Source organism: Marmota flaviventris, chromosome 17 (assembly GCF_047511675.1).
Source record: "Marmota flaviventris isolate mMarFla1 chromosome 17, mMarFla1.hap1, whole genome shotgun sequence".
In the NCBI taxonomy this organism is placed as follows: Eukaryota; Metazoa; Chordata; class Mammalia; order Rodentia; family Sciuridae; genus Marmota; species Marmota flaviventris.
The window spans coordinates 41,695,169-41,712,652 of record NC_092514.1 but is presented as its reverse complement, the minus strand read 5'-3'; the positions used below and the strand labels follow the sequence as shown (position 1 = coordinate 41,712,652).

At 35.0% G+C, this 17,484-nt stretch overlaps 1 protein-coding gene across 3 annotated transcripts in view; it reads left to right on the top strand.

Moving 5' to 3' along the window:
* Usp32 (ubiquitin specific peptidase 32) overlaps positions 1-17,484 on the top strand; it is a 167,360-nt gene that overhangs the window by 136,114 nt on the left and 13,762 nt on the right. For all 3 annotated transcript variants that reach the window (XM_071603755.1, XM_027950240.2, XM_071603754.1), the window contains exons 23-29: positions 91-265; positions 844-995; positions 2,764-2,875; positions 4,594-4,805; positions 11,433-11,617; positions 15,306-15,392; positions 17,057-17,177. In XM_071603755.1, the coding sequence (XP_071459856.1) occupies positions 91-265; positions 844-995; positions 2,764-2,875; positions 4,594-4,805; positions 11,433-11,617; positions 15,306-15,392; positions 17,057-17,177 (1,044 nt within the window). The remainder of the gene's footprint in view (positions 1-90; positions 266-843; positions 996-2,763; positions 2,876-4,593; positions 4,806-11,432; positions 11,618-15,305; positions 15,393-17,056; positions 17,178-17,484) is intronic.

Sequence of the window (17,484 nt, the reverse complement as noted above, 5' to 3'; positions counted from 1 at the left end):
TATATTTAGCCAGTATTTTTGAATTTATGTAGAAGTCTTATCTTTTGAATTTTGGGAGGAAAAACAAAGATTTGTATCTTTTCTTGCTAGGCCTGGGACAACCATCTGAGAAGAAATAGATCAATTGTTGTAGATTTATTCCATGGGCAGCTAAGATCCCAAGTCAAATGCAAGACATGTGGGCATATAAGTGTCCGATTTGACCCTTTCAATTTTTTGTCTTTGCCACTACCAATGGACAGCTATATGCATTTAGAAATAACAGGTGGGTCACAAAGATCTGAAATATTATTTGACTCCATTTTCTTCTATCTTATACATGCCGCCTAAATTTCTAATTATAGTTATTTGCTTGTAGTGAGTTCTCATAAAGATTAAAAGCATGTTAAAACCTAGTAATCTGCATTCAGGCTGATTTGGGATTTGAAAGATGTGGCACCTGGGCCTATATTGATTGTTTTGTTTCAAAACAAGTTGCTGATGGTGGTGGTTTTGTTGTTGTTGATGTTGTTTTTATTTTTAACTTGATTTTATTTATTTACTTATTTATTTTTATGTGGTGCTGAGGATAAACCCAGGGCCTTGCACGTGCAAGGCAAGTGCTCTACAGCTGAGCCAGAATCTTTGAACTATTACAGAGCTGCTCATAATTGTATCAGATGAACATTTAAAAATCTTAGTTTTCCCAATATTATTCTTAAGTACTACTTTAGTATTTACATATAAAATACAATTCTAGACTGAGTTATTTGCTATTTGCAAGTCAGATATATCTGCTGACAGTGTATAAGACTTTGAGAGTAACTTGGATTTTACAAATAAAAGTTCTTTTCTCTTTACTAGTAATTAAGTTGGATGGTACTACCCCTATACGATATGGACTAAGACTAAATATGGATGAAAAGTACACAGGTTTAAAAAAACAGCTGAGTGATCTCTGTGGACTAAAATCAGAACAAATCCTTCTTGCAGAAGTACATGGTTCCAACATAAAGGTAATATTAGCTACTCTTTCTAGGAAATCTTTGATTCTATCCATCAAAGTTTAGTTTTCTCCATTATTATCAGTTAATTGTTAAATGGCCATGCGAGATACTAAAATATAACAAAAACAGAACAGGAAAAATACAATTTGGGCGGGGGAGTTGTTTGTTTTATTTTTGGTACTGGAGAGTGAACCCAGGGGCACTTAACTACTGAGCCATATCCCCAGCTCTTTTTTATTTTTTATTTTGAGACAGAGTTACGTAGGGCCCTGAAATTGCGATCCTCCTTGCCTCTGCCTCCCAAGTTGCTGATGGTGGTAGTTTTGTTGTTGTTGTTGTTTTTATTTTTAACTTGATTTTATTTATTTACTTATTTATTTTTATGTAGTGCTGAGGATCAAACCCAGGGCCTTGCACGTGCAAGGCAAGTGCTCTACAGCTGAGCATAACCCCAGCCCCTGATGGTGGTGGGTTTTGTTTGTTTGGTTTTTGGGTTTTTTTAATCTTTATTTTATTTATTTATTTTTATGTGGTGCTGAGGATCGAACCCAGGGCCTTGCACGTGCTAGACGAGCGCTCTACTGCTGAGCCACAACCCCAGCCCGTGATGGTGGTGTTTTTATTTTATTTTTTTTTTTAGTTGTAGATGGAGACAGTACCTTTATTTATTTATGTGTGGTGCTGAGGATTGAACCCAGTGCCTCACATGGGCTAGGCAAGCGCTCTACCACTGAGCCACAACCCCAGCCCCAATAGTGGTGTTTTTAAAGAAGGAAAATATATAAGGCTATCAGTATGAATTAATCTAGCTGTGTCATTATAATATAGGCTCTCCCCTGCAAATGTTACAACTATACCCAACAGCTCTTCTATATTACCACTGTTAATGGAATTCTTCCCAGGTTATTTTGTGTATTTATGATTATATATTTATGAATAAACAGTCCTATGTCTGAGGGTTCTGCATCCTCTGACTCAACCCACCATGGATGAAAAACAATCACATTTAAACTAACCATATACAGACTTTTTTCCTTGTCATTAGTCCCTAAATACAGTATAACAACTATTTACATAATTGTTATATTGTATTAAATATTAAAAATAATCTAAAGATTATTTAAAGTATATTAAAAGGTATGCATAACTTATATGCAGACACTACTCCATTTTATATAAGGAACTTGTATCTTCTCATTTTAACATCTGCAGTAGATCCTAGAACCAGTTACCTAAAGATACTAAGGGAAAACGACATGTTTTGCCTTTCAAAATGCTTAGAAATTAGAAAGTAAAGACAAATTGACACAATCATGTTTCCTAGATTCCACTTTGGGAAATCATCTAATATATTGTCTACCCTATATTGAGCTTCTATGGTAATAAGAGTTCATTATAGTTGTCCTTGAGGTTTCTCAACAAAACCCTACCTCACTGACATTTTCTTCATATGTAACTTAAAAAACAAGGTCTCTCTGAGGGTTTTGGGTGTTTATTCTTGAAACAAAAAGACAAGATTTAGGAAGTCAGTTATACACAGCATACTTTCTCTTTCTGAAAAGGGATAATGATTTTCTTTGATGAGGTGAGTTTTCAGTTATTTTATCAAGTATACATCTTTTAGTTATGGAGAAAATTTATTTGGTTCCCTTATTTGTTTTACCACTGAAACTCCTAAGACATTCTCTTCAAGTAGATAAGAGATAATTTTTCCATTTTACCTGAAACGTCTCTTCCTTCTCCCTCTTGCTTTACTTTTTCTTTTTTTCCCCTGTAGAACTTTCCTCAGGACAACCAAAAAGTACGACTCTCAGTGAGTGGATTTTTATGTGCATTTGAAATTCCCATCCCTGTATCTCCAGTTTCAGCTTCTAGTCCAGTACAGACAGGTAAGATAAAACTAGAGCTCCTTCTCATGATCTCACCTTTGAATACTGGTTTAAGAGTTGTCATCTTTTTTTGTATTTTTTTATGCTAAGAATATTAGAGCAAAAGGGGTTTTAATGTCTTTTTATTAAATCACTGTAGTTATACATAGTAGTTGATTCATCCCAACAAAATCATACATACATGGGGCTGGGTGGTAGAGTGCTCGCCTAGTATGCATGAGGCACTGGGTTCGATCCTCAGCACCACATAAAAATAATAATAAAATAAAGATATTGTGCCCACCTATAACTAAAAAGTAAATAGTTTTTAAAAAATCATACATACATGGGATTTGATCCAATTTCATGTCATTCCCCATTCTTCCCCTTCCTTCTCTCTATTACCCCTCCACTCCACAGATTCTCCCCTTGCTCATCCATTTATCCATCCTTACTTGGTGCTTTCTATACACATCTATAGGTGAAATTCCCTGTAGTATATTTATATATGCCCATAATATGATTTTGTTAGATTTATTCTGCCTTTCCTCTCTTTTCCCATCCCTCCTCTCTTTCTTTTGATCTTCTTCTACTTAGAGCAAAGGAATTTTTGAGCCCAAAGAAACTGTAATGATCATTTGACTCAAATTTCTTTTATAAATAACAATCCATAAATTCTTAAAACCCAAGTGACTAAGTTAGGTAGGTAGTTACTAGCTCGTATACCATTGGCATTCAGATCTCTTTTAACTCTTTACCTAATACTAACAAGGCAACCGTTGGTATAAGAGCAACATATTACCAGAAAACATAAACAATAAATTTAGCGAAAAATAAATCAATCCAGTTATTAAATGTGATTCAATATGGGTCAGTGAGTTTTTTGGCCATTAATATGCCTTGTCCTTCTTTATACTGCTTATAATTAGTTTAATACTCCACCTATAAAAGTCTTCATAGGTATTAGGCTCCTCTCACTGGCATATAGTAGATACTACTGATGATGAGTTGGTAGATGATTTAATGTTGCTTTACTTTTTTTGTGCTACTAGGGATTTAACCCAGATGATCTTAACCACTGAGCTACATTCCCAGTCCTTTTTATTTTTTATTTTGAGACAGGGTCTCACTAAGTTGCCTAGGTTCTCACTAGTGAGTAAAGCTGGCCTTTAATTTATAATGCTCCTGCCTCAGCCTTCCACATTGCTGGGATTACAGGTGTTTGTTACCCTGCCTAGCATAATGTTGCTTTTTATTTAGAACATCACCATCCAGTAGAACTTTAATAATGGAAACTTTCTATGATCTTTTCCCTCCTATATGGTATTTACCATTCACATGGACTGTTGAGCACTTGAAATGTGGCTAATGAGACTAAGGGAATGTATTTGTAATTTGATTTAGATTTAAATTTTAAAATCAACATCTGTCTAGAGGCCAGATGGAGAATTTTAGAGGAGAAGAAAAAGAAAACAAGTGGCAGAATTGTTTGTATGCAACAACATGATGTTCATATAGATTTCTGCAAGAATTCTACTTAACAGGTTTCCAACAGTTATTCTTGTTTTGCCATTTAATCATAGTGTGAGTTACAAAAGTAAAATCTGAAATTAAATCTTCCAATAAACCTAGAATCCTTATTACACTATCAATGGTCCAGGTCTTCAGAATACTTAAGAAAAGAGCAAAGATGAAGGTACCATAAGCTGATGATGCTGTACATATCTTTGAATTTACAGATTTCTCCTCTTCCCCATCTACAAATGGAATGTTCGCTCTAACTACCAATGGGGACCTGGCTCGACCAATATTCATCCCAAATGGAATGCCAAACACTGTTGTGCCATGTGTAACTGAGAAGAACTTTACCAATGGAATGGTGAATGGCCATATGCCATCTCTTCCTGACAACCCCTTTACGGGATACATCATTGCAGTCCACCGAAAAATGGTTAGTTAAATGTTGAGCAACTTACTGTTGATGTTGTCCGTGTCATTTGTGAAACAACCATTTTCTGTCTTTACAGCATCTTCATTAAATACATTTTCTGTATGATGTATATACTAATGTGAATAATCAGAGTCAGAATTTAGTATCACATGTTATGGTCAGTGTATGCAGTGATACTCCTCTCTTGTATATTAAGAGGCACTAGGAGAGCCAATGCATCAGAGTACTACTTTCTTTTAAAATTTGGGTCTCCTGTGTGTTCGCATCTTCATAGGCATGTACATCTTCTTTGCCATTTAAATGTGAATGCCTTTGGTTAAAGTCTTGTCAATATTGTTTTGCATGTTTTTTTTTTTTAACACAAGAATATTCTTTTTTTTTTTTTTTAAGAGAGAGAATTTTTTAATATTTATTTTTTGGTTTTCGGTGGACACAACATCTTTTTGTTATTTTATTTTTTTTATGTGGTGCTGAGGATCGAACCCAGCGCCCCGTGCATGCCAGGCGAGCGCGCTATCGCTTGAGCCACATCCCCAGCCCATAAGAATATTCTTTGATAAGTTTTTCATAATGCCTTCCTTGATAATCTAATTTCTTCATTAAAGGCTAACTCTTCGATGTAAAAAAAAAAAAAAAAAGAGTTGAAAACTGATCAGTAGATAAAAGGTTGAATCCGGGCAGTTCAAGAGGCTGAGTCAGAAGGAGCACAAGTTCAAGGCAGCAACTTAGCAAGTCACGGTCTCAATTAAAAAAAGCAGGGGAGCTGGGGATGTAGTGTGGTGGTAGAGCACTTGCCTAACGCTGGTGAGACATTAGATTTGATCCTCAGCACCACATAAAAAACAAACAAACAAAAAGTTAAAGTTTAAATTCTTAAAAAAAAAAAAGAGGTAGTTAGGGCACTGGACTGAGAATTGGAAAACCTGTGTTTTAGTTCTTTCTCTGCCACTAGATAGCCAATTGAGCTCTTTTGACTTTTTTTTTTCTTTTTTCTTGTTTAATATTTATTTTCTTTGTTTTACATTTTTGTGGTGCTGAGGATCGAGCCCAGTGCCTCATGCATGCTAGGCGAGTGCTCTACCACTGAACCAGAACCCCAGCCTTGAGCTCTTTGGACTTTTGCAGTCTACTTTTATAAAAATAAAGGAGGGCTGGGGTTGTGGCTCAGCGGTAGAGCACTCACCTTGCATGTGTGAGGCCCTGGGTTCGATCCTCAGTACCACGTAAAAATAAATAAATAAAACAAAGATATTGTGTCCAACTACAACTAAAAAATAAATATTAAAAAAATAAATAGAAAAAAATACAGGAATGGTGCTGGTAGGTAGTTTCTAAGATCCATTATTACCTGATCTATGTTTAAAAATTTACTCTAGTTTTTTTATTTACATTTATTATAGATAAAAAATACTATTCCCTACTCAAATAAAAAGCCAATGAATTAAGCTTTTGAGGGGGGAGGGAGGTGCTTGGGATCAAACCCAGGGTCTTATGCAGGCAAGGCAAGCACTCTACCAACAGAGCTATCCCCAGCCCCTGCTTTAAGCTTTGTGAGGTACAAAGTCAATATAAAAAAGTCAAGTATAGCACTGCTTAATTAGCATATTGAGCACATTCCCAACACCACCTAAGAAAGGAAGGAAAAGAAAAAAAATATCAAGTATATCACTTATATAACAAAATAAAATGAAATATTTTTTTAAAAAGAAAAGGTACTATATTAATTTCCTAGGACTTCTGTAACAAATTACCACAGAATTGGTGACTTACTATAATAGAAGTTTTCACAGTCTACATGCAAGAAATACAAAATCAAGGAATCAATAGCCTTGCTCCTTCCAGAGGCTCCAGGAAAGGATGTTATTTTGCCTCTTTTAACGTCTGGCTCCAGATATTCTGTAGTTTATGGCTGGCTGTATAACTGCAATTTCTTCTTCTTCACATGGCCTTTTCCTGTGCTCTCTTCCTTTCTTTTAAGGATACTTGTCATTGGATTTAGGATCTATTGAGATAATGTAAGATGACCTCATCTTGAGCTCCTCAACTTAAGTACATCTGCAAAAACTCTTTTACCAAATGAGGTTGAAGTTACTCATTCCAGGGTTTAGAGCATGAATATATTTTTGGAGGGACTACCATTTATCCTCTCCAGATATTTTTTTATCATATAAAAGTTGAGTACCAAAAATTAATTAAGTATCTAGGAAAAGTTTTATAAATGATATACAAGGCATCTATAATAGAAAACAATAAAATATTAATATATATTAAAGAACTTAAATATTTGAAGTAAAAACTAGTGTTCATGGATCATAAGGCACTATTTTAAAAATATTTCTGTGGGGTGTGATGGCACACACCTATAATCCCAGCTGTATATATGAATACTTATGTGTGACTTAATAAGCTGATTGTCACATGGAAATACAGAGTACCAAGAGTAGCCTAGACATTTTTTTTATTTTTTTGATGGGGTGGGATGGCGACCAGAGATTGAACCAAGAGGCCCTTAATCATTGAGCCACATCCCCAGCCCATTTTAGTTTTTATTTTGAAGCAGGTTCTTGCTGATTTGCTTAGGGCCTTTCTAAATTGCTGAGGCTGGCTTTGAACTTGCATTCTTCCTGAGCTGCTAGGATTACAGGCTGGCACCATTGTACCTAGTAGTCAAGACACTTTTTTTTTTTTTTAGTTGTAGTTGGACACAATATATTTTATTCATATATTTTTATATGGTGCTGAGGATCGAACCCAGGGTCTCCCATGTACAAGGTGAGTGCTCTACCGCTGAGCACCCCAGCCCTCAAGACATCAAGCATGGAGAACTGAACAGCAGATACCAAGATTTATTTTTTAAATTTGGTACTTAACAATGTGATGTTGGTGTGAAAAAAGACAAATCAATAAAATAAAATGGAGAACTCAAAAACAGGTTCACACATGTATGAGAACTTGATTTACAACAAAGGTGGCATTGCAGAGCAGTGAGAGAAAGATATTTTTCTCAGTAAATGGTGCTTGGGCCAATTGGATGTCCATATGAAATTTCTTTACCTACTAAATCTAGGAGGACTATAAAACTAATTCTGAAAACAAAAAGAAATGCCCCTTGGAAGATGATAAAAGTGAATATATTCATAATGTTGGTATAGGGAATGACTTCTTAAATAGTAAATAGGACACAGAAAATATTAATCATAAAGAAAAAGATTGATAAATTGGACTTCATTAAAATGGAGAATATTAGTTCCATCAAAAGACACCATTAAGAAGCCTGGGATTGTGGTTCAGAAGTAGAGCACTTGCCTAGCATGCGTGAAGCACTGGGTTCCATCCTTGGCACCACATTAAAATAAAATAAAAGTATTGTGTTCCCCTACAACTAAAAAATAAATGTTTTTTTAAAAGTTGTTTTAAAAAAAAAAAAAAAAAAAAAGACACCATTAAGAGAGTGAAAAAGCAAGCCTTGGGAAAGAAAGAAAAAAAAGATCAGCCACCCTAGTAATCAGGAAAATATAAAACCTTATTTTTATATCACTGCTTACCCACCAAAACAGCTAAAATTGAAAACTCTTGGTAGGTATAATAGAACAATAGGAACAGTCCTACTTCTAATGAGTAAGTAAATTAATAAAGCTACTTTGGAAAATAATTTACTAGCTTAAGCTAAGCATTTCCACCCCTGGATATCCACTCAGTGGGTATGTACATCAGGAAATATGTACAAGAATATTCATAGCAACATTATCAATAATAACCCAAACTGAAAAGACAAAAAATGGAAGCATTAAATGTTCATTAGTGGTACAAAGGATAGACAGTTGATATATATTCATACAATAGGATACTATGCAGCAATGAAAATAACAAATTTTTAGTTATGTCACTATAATCTTCTAATGTTAATGAAAATAGTCTAGACACAAGAGAATATGAATTATTCCTTTAAAAAATAAAAATTATAAAAACAAAGTGATATTTAGTGTTTATAGGATTTTAAATCATTGAACCATAATATATTGTCAGCTCTAGATTTTCATCATTGACTAGTCCTTATTACCAGTTTCCTTCATAATCTAACCAGTGCTTTTGGAAATGCCTAAAATTGATTTTATTCTCTCTCTCTCTGTTATAAATGAACTCTTTTTCCCACTATTTTGGTGAATGGCAACACCATTCTTTCATGCTAAAGTCTAAAATCTGAGAGTGTTCTTACTATTTTTTTCCTTTTCTCCTAAAACTTCTTATTCAATATATGACCATGCCTTCTTTTTAAAATACAACTTGATCCTGGCACAGTGCATATGCCTGTAAACCCAGCTCCTCAGAATACTGAGGCAGGAGGATTGCAAGTTCAAGGCCAGCCTGGGCAACAACAAAACCCTGTTTCACAACAAAATGTTTTAAAAGGACTGGAAATTTAGGTAGTTCCGTGATAGGGTGCTTGCCTAGCATGTGTAATGCCCTGGTTTCATCCTAGTACTACAAACAAAACAAAACAAAGTAAAATAAAATTTGAATTTATCATTTCTTCTTTGTTTCGTTACTACCATTCATACCCCTTTGATATCATGGTTGAAAGGGCCAATTGGATTGCTTTGAAAGTAATTTTTCCCCCTTTTTTGGGGGGGAAGGGGCAAGATAGTAACAGAAGAGGAATAGGCTAGGCAACATAGGTAATATTGGGAAATAGGAGAAGGGAAAAACAGGATATTGACAGCAACTAAATGATGAGTCAGTTTTGAGAAAAAAGTAGAGAAGTCTAAAAAGAATGAAAAGTAGAAAACGGCAGTGTGATCAAATAAATAGGGTAAAACTTAGCAGAGTTCAAGCGAGTTGAGTTTTTTCAGATGAAAGAAAAAGTTGTGAGGAAAAAACAAGAAAATTCCCAGTAGAACTGGGAGTAGAAATTCTCCTGGGAAGAACTGAGTAAACTTGGGCTCTAGGGCACTGGGATAAGTTACCCTTCAGATGGCTGGGGTTGTGTCTCAGCAATAGAGCATTCACCTAGCACATGTGAGGCCCTGGGTTGAATCCTCAGCACCACATAAAAATAAATAAATAAAATAAAGGTATATTATTTTTACAACTAAAAAATAAATGTTAAAAAAGAGAGAGAGAGAGAAAAGAAAATTGTTTGGAGTTTTTCACTTTTGGTACTAGGGATTGAACCCGGGGTACTTTACCACTGAGGCACATCCCCTAGTCCTTTCTGTGTTTTAATTTTGAGACAGAGTCTTGCTAAATCATTGAATCTGGTTTTGAACTTGTAATCCTCTTGCTTCAGCCTTCCAAATTGCTGGATGACAGGCATGTGCTGTGTGGGTTTTATTATGAGACAGGGTCTTGCTGAATTTCCCAGACTGGCCTCCAACTTGTGGTCCTCCTGCCATAGCCTCCCAAATAGCTATGATTACAGGAATGCATCATGATGTGCAGCTTCACTGTTTCTTATTTTAAAATACATTTGAACTGAACTGTCTAGGTTCCTGCGAGTATTACAACAAAATCAACACATGAAATAAGGTCTTAAAAAACTTTGTGTTTAGCAAAGCTTAAATGAGTAATGTCAAAAGAAAATGCTTGAGAATCTGAAATAAAAAAAGGTCTTTTCAGTTAGAAACTAGCTAATCCCTAAATTATTGATTTAGCTTTTCTCACTACTTCATAAAGACCAAACTATTTAAATAATTAAATGTCTAAATACTCAGCAGCTTTTTGAATAATATTGACCTCCCACCATCCATCTAAACTTCTGATTTATTAAGGAGTCATTTCCAGTCAAATTTTTTATAGATATCCATATATTATATACATATTATATATTATATTACATATAATATATATATATGGGTTGAGCATCCCTAATCTGAAAATTTCCACATTAAGGATGCTTCCCAGGTAAAGTTTAATGCATATATTTAAAACTCTAATAAAAGAACTGGCAATCTGTCATGTCTGTAAAAAACAAAAATAAAGTCACTTTGTTGCTTTTAGTAGAATGGATAAATTGTTATAAATTAATAACTGGGCTGGAATTGTGGCTCAGCAGTAGTGCGCTCGCCTAGCATGGGTGGGGCCCAGGTTCGATCCTCAGCACCACATAAAAATAAAGACATTGTGTTGTGTCGACCTACACCTAAAAAAATAAATATTAAAAAAATAATAATAATAACTTGTTTTCAGAAGTCCCAAAGATTTGGGAATTGCTTCTTTAACAATCACTATCAATAGCTTATTCTTAGAAAATTACATTTTGAAGGGAGGTTTTTATTGCATACTTTCTAGAGAGAGAAAGAATAAGTTGTAATTATTTAAAGACCTTGAGCTATGAAACTATTACCAGTTTTTACATATGACTCAGTATGTGTGACAAGTATTTATCAGAGAAAATTGTACTTTGGAAATATTAAATACTGAACTCTTTGATATAAGTCTGAAATTGGCAATACCTCTACCTTTCAGTAATTCCACTTTAAATAACCATTGCATATTTTTTTAAGATGGTTCCATAAAAGAAGAGTATAGTAGTAATTAAGTTGAAAATGTCTAATAATGCTATTATTGGCAGTCTTGGGAGAATCAGAGTCCTGTCTTTTTACTCTATTCTCTTATTTGTACATATAGATGAGAACAGAATTGTATTTCCTGTCATCTCAGAAGAATCGCCCCAGCCTCTTTGGAATGCCACTGATTGTTCCATGTACTGTGCATACCCGGAAAAAAGATCTATATGATGCAGTTTGGATTCAAGTATCTCGTTTAGCTAGCCCTCTCCCACCTCAGGAAGCTAGTAACCATGCTCAGGATTGGTAAGTTCGGGGGTAACCTAGACTTGAAGTTTCCAAACTCTAAGAGAATAATTTATGTGAATTCTTATGATATAAAGGACTCATTCCATGTCAAGTTAAGTCACACTTGAAAGAACCATTTGGTTTGATCTTTTGAATAAAAGAAGATATACTGCTTCCTTTTGTCACTTAGATATTCCAGTTTCTAATAATTCTTTCATTCTCCTGCTGATGCTTCAGGTAATATACTTGTCTTCTATTATTACAAAAGTAAAGAGTATGAATTTATCAATAAATTTGTATTACCTTGATTGTCTTTGAAATTCAGAATGGGAGTCACAGTGTACCTATCTATACATGAACTCTGAAAAAGTCTCATGCCATAATATATGATTCAGTTGGATAGTTTCTATACTATGTCATTTTAATATGGAATAATTTCATAAATCTAAGTAAGGATAATAAGCATTTTCGGTTTTCCTTCTATTCCTCCAGCCATTATTCTATTGGATTAATAAATGCACTGACTTTGAATAGCATTGGCATTATGGTGCCTTATTTGTATCTCAGTTTAATTACAGATTATTTTCTTGCTATCATAATGCAAATGAAAGTTCTATTTCTGTAATAATATGAATAAAAAATTTATCTTTGTTATGGTACAGGGTATTTTGATTATTAGATAGGGCTTAAAGAATAACTACAAATAATAAGCAATTTAGTTGATGAATGTTTAGTATAAGTGAGATTAGATTTGAAGTGACAGGTGGGGGGTTGAATTTAAAGGACTTCTAGGTAAGGACTTTTCCCAGGACTTGCTAATGAATTGGATGTGGATTGTGTGTGAAAAAAAAAAAAAGGAGTTCAGGCTAGGTTTTTAGCCTGAGCAATTGTTTTTGAATGGTGTTCCCTTTTATGAAAATAGGAAAACTGGAGAAGGAGCAGATTTTGTCATGAAAGAATAGAATCAAGTTAAATTCAGTACACCTGTTATTGTATCCAAGAGGGAAATTCACTTGAATGTCTTTTGCTGGAGATATATATAAGGTGTCACCAAACATTTAATAGTTGAAATTTAAATCCCTGGGACAAGACTCATTTAAGAGAGCAAGAGTTAAACAATCAGATACCCAAGATCTAATTTTCTGACTCATTCCAACATTTAGAGGCTGAAAAGAGAAAGGAGAATTAGCAGCCAGTAATGTGTATAGAAAACCTAGAAAAGAGCAGGTTAACCAAAAGTTAAGTGAAGAAAGTATTTCAAGGAAGACATGATCAGTTGTTTTAAATCAGAGAGATTGAGTAAGAAGAGGACTAAAAATTACCTACTACATTTCATAAAATGTCAATCTTTGGTGACCTTTGTGAAATCTGTTTTAGTGGAGTACTATAGAGGTTGCAGTGGCTTAAACAGAGAATGATTTTAACAGCCATTTTAAAGATAACAAGAGTTTATCTTTTGGAAATACACACTGAAATATTTATAAATAAAGTGATAAAATCTCTCTGATTTCCATCAAATGGATCTAGTAAGTCACAATAGCCAAAAGATTAAAAACTATCCAAGGGTCTTATCAGTGGATGAAGGGATAAACAATAGCAGTATATATGCAATGGGGAATATTATATGGCCATCAATAGAAATGAAGCACTGACACATTTTGCAATATAGATGAAGCTTGAAAACATTATGCTAAGTAAAGTAAGCCAGACACAAAAGGATGAACATTGTATGATTTTACTTTTATCAAGTATCTATAATGAGCAAATTCATGGAAACAGAAAACAGATTAGAAACTATGGTTAGAGGGTGGGGATATTGGTCAGCTTTTCATTACTATACCAAATACCTGAGATAACCAGGTTAAAAAGAGGAAAGATTTATTTTGGCTCACAGTTTTTAAGAGGTTTTAACCCAGGGTCAGTTGGCCTCATTGCTTTTGAGCCCTTGGTGAAGCAGTACATCATGGCAGTAAACAAGCTGCTGACCTTGGTGAGGAGGTATAGACATGAAGAGGCCAGGGTTCCAATATCCCTTCAAACACAATATCTAATACCCTCAGTGACCTAACTTATCCCACCTCCTAAAGATTCCACATACTACTATCCCAGTACTACCATGGGCTCAAGACCAAGTTTTCAACACACAGGCCTTTGGGGAACATTCAAGATCTAAATTAACAGGGAAGTTATTTTTGCTCAGTGGATACAGGGTTCCCTGTGAGAGTGCTGCTTGCTCATTTTGGCTCCTTATCTTTCATTTGCTTTCTCACTTAATGTTGATTTGGACAGAATACTGGACAGTAAGGACTATCAGTATCATTCATTGGACAGGTTATGCAGAAAGATGGGGAGTTGCTGTGCAAGACACATTATTCACTTTTGCCCTTACAGTGAGTCTTTATCATGGTTTAATTACTTCTAGCAGCCATGTGATAGCCACTATCAATGGCCAAATGAGCTGAAAAAGTATACTGCTTTTAGGTTAACGTCCCTTGCTTTGCTTTTTTTTTTCCTCCCAGCTTTATGAACTAAAATTAAAAATAGGAGTTGGGGGACAGGGAGGGAGCATCTTGTTTTTCAGGGATTTTTTTTTTTTGGAGCTAGGAAATAAACCCAGAATCTCACACTTGCTAAACTTGTGCTCTATCACTGAGCAGTACCCCCAACCCAGAAATTATATGTTTAAGATGTACAACTTGATATTATGGTATCATGTATAAATTGTTGTTTGTTGTACAGGCAAGGTTTAGTAGATTTTTTAAAAATTTGGATAACTTACAAATTATTGGCAGTTAAAAGAATAGTACGTGCAGGGCTGGGGATGTGGCTCAAGCGGTAGCGCACTTGCCTGGCATGTATGCGGCCCGGATTCGATCCTCAGCACCACATACAAACAAAGATGTTGTGTCCGCCGAAAACTAAAAAATAAATATTAAAAATTCTCTCTCGTAGAGGATAGGAAAGGTAGCAGAATACAACAGTTACTAATAGGGCATTATGTAAAAATGTGGATGTGTAACCGATGTGATTCTGCAATCTGTATTTGGGGTAAAATTGGGAGTTCATAACCAACTTGAATCTAATGTATGAAATATGATATGTCAAGAGCTTTGTAATGTTTTGAACAACCAATTAAAAAAAAAAAAAAAGAAGAGTGAAGAAGGAGGTTTTCACAATACCAAACAAAAAAAAATCTCTCTTAAAAAAAAAAAAAGAATAGTACGTGCAGCTTATGTCTTTAAGTAGTTAACGTAGAGAAAAAGGGATGCCTATCTTACCTGTACCATAAACAAGGAATCTGATTAAAGAAGACCTTTAAATATATAGCCTTCAATGGTATGTCAGTGTTCTTAGAGTAGAAAAGTCGAACATTAGTTTAATATGAATTAAATCCTCTGATAAAATTAAGGCTGAAGGATATTTGGTGATTTCATGATTAGATTATCTTGTAAGGTTTTTGCGTGCCACGTAGACCTAATTTTAGAGATATCTAGTAATCCATGCCTTCTGTAAGCAGAGATGTGGCCTATTGTGGCTGGTACATGGCTATAGCTGATGAATTAGAATAAGCAACATTGAGCTACCAGCACGAGCATAATGCTATGGCAGAAGCCCCTTCCTACAATCACTTTAAGGGAAGAAGAAAAGGAAGTGGACCTCAAGCCAGAAATGCTTCTTAGGTTTATGTTCTCTTCTTCTATTTCAGTGATGACAGTATGGGCTATCAATATCCATTCACTCTACGAGTTGTGCAGAAAGATGGGAACTCCTGTGCTTGGTGCCCGTGGTATAGGTAAAGTGATCTCCTATAGAAGAAAAATTTTAATAGAATTGCAACTTCAGATTATTTTAGTTTTTTCCTAAGATTTCCAGTCTTGAGAAGTTAATAGCAAATAAGCAGTCTGAAATAAACTTAGAATTTCTTTCTTCCTATCTTATTTGTGAGATCAACAGCTAAATTTTGCCTTTGAATCTTAGCTGGTTTTATAAACTCTATAGTACATCACCTTATGATCAACACTCATTATTCAAACTTTTTTTTTTTTTTTTTTTTTAACTTAGTCTTACTATGTTGCCTAGGCTGATCTTGAACTCCTGGTATCAAGGGATCCTCCCACCTTAGTCCCTCAGTCTTCCAGGTATTGGCACTATAGGCCCACACCACCATGCTTGACTATTTTTACCCTAAACTTTCTGCTTCTTAAATATAAATCAGTTAGGTCAGGCATGGTGCACATGCCTATAATCCCAGTGACTGGGAAGGTGAGGCAGAAGAATCACAAGTTTATCCTTGGCAATTTAGTAAGATCCTGACTGGGAATGTAGCTCAGTAGTAAAGTACCCTGGGTTTAATCCCCAGAACCTCAAAATAAAAACAAACAAAACCCGCACAGACATAAAACAATAACTATCTGTCAGTTTGGAAGTTCTGAGCCAATAAAACATGATATACTTAGGGTATTTAGACAGAGGTATGGAGATTGATTGGTCATTTCTGTTATAGCAGGCAAAGTGCCTGACAGTATTGAAATCGACTTTTAGAGAACTGTAATGGACTTAGCAAACTGAACCTGAAATAGGCTTTGGAATCATAGCTTTGTCGTGTACTATTCCCTGCAACTTTAAAAATTTTTGTGTTTTTTTTAAAGTATTTTTTAGTTATAGATGGCCACATTATCTTTATTTTGTTTATTTAGTTTTATGTGGTACTGAGAATCGAACCCAGTGCCTTACATGTGCGAGGCAAGCACTCTGCCACTGAGCCACATCACCAGCCCATTGTTGTATATTTTTGCTGGGTGCAGTGGCCCATGCGTGTATCCCAGCAGCTTGGGAAGCTGAGGCAGGAGGGTTGCAATTTGGGGGTCAGGCTCAGCAGCTTAACAAGATCCTGTCTCTAAATGAAAAAAAGGGCTGGGGATGTGGCTTAGTGATTAAGTGACCTGGGGTCCAATCCCTGGTACCATAAAAAAAAAAAAAAAAATTGTATATTTTTACCTAATATCATTTTATTAACAAATTGTTATACCATTGTTATAGCAGATAAGTTATTAAATAACTGAGTTTAGATTTTTTTTTTTAATGTGGTGCTGAGGATCCAACCCAGTGCCTCACGCATGCTAGGTAAGCGGTCTACCACCGAACCACAACCCCAGCCCTGAATTTAGAATTTCTGTCTGTTCCCATGCTTATTTGTCACTATGCTCACAGCTTCCTGTATGTTAACAATTGTTTCTTTGGTGCTTTGTAAAATCAAGGACTTGAGAATTAATAAATATGATTCCTTGAACTAATAAGTATTAATAAATATTATTGTATTTTTCCAAGTCTGAAGTTAGAATCCCATGACCAATTGTGAAGCCAAGAGGGAAGTAGGAGGAAGAATATTTCTGATTTAGAAAATTTAGATCCCTTCATAGTTATTTTTTCCTTTATGGACCTTTTTCTCCTTTTTAGATTTTGCAGAGGCTGTAAAATTGATTGTGGGGAAGATAGAGCTTTCATTGGAAATGCGTATATTGCTGTGGATTGGGATCCCACAGCCCTTCATCTCCGCTATCAAACATCACAGGAAAGAGTAAGTATGCAGGGATACCATAAGATGTGATTTTTATTTAGGAAGTTATTTTTCAGTTTAACTATCATGACAATTTGAAACAACCAGAAAAAGTCATCCGCATTCAACCAGTTGGCACGTCAACATAATTGCTTACACTTTCTGTTTTAGCTTCTGATATCATCGGTATTGGGGTGTTAGATTTCAGAAGTATTAATAACAAGTAAATCCTGGAACAAAACTCAGTGTATTTAAGAAGTTATATTCTCTAGCCCTGACATACCAACAAACATCTCTTTGCCCGTTTGTTAAATATCCCTAAAGCTGT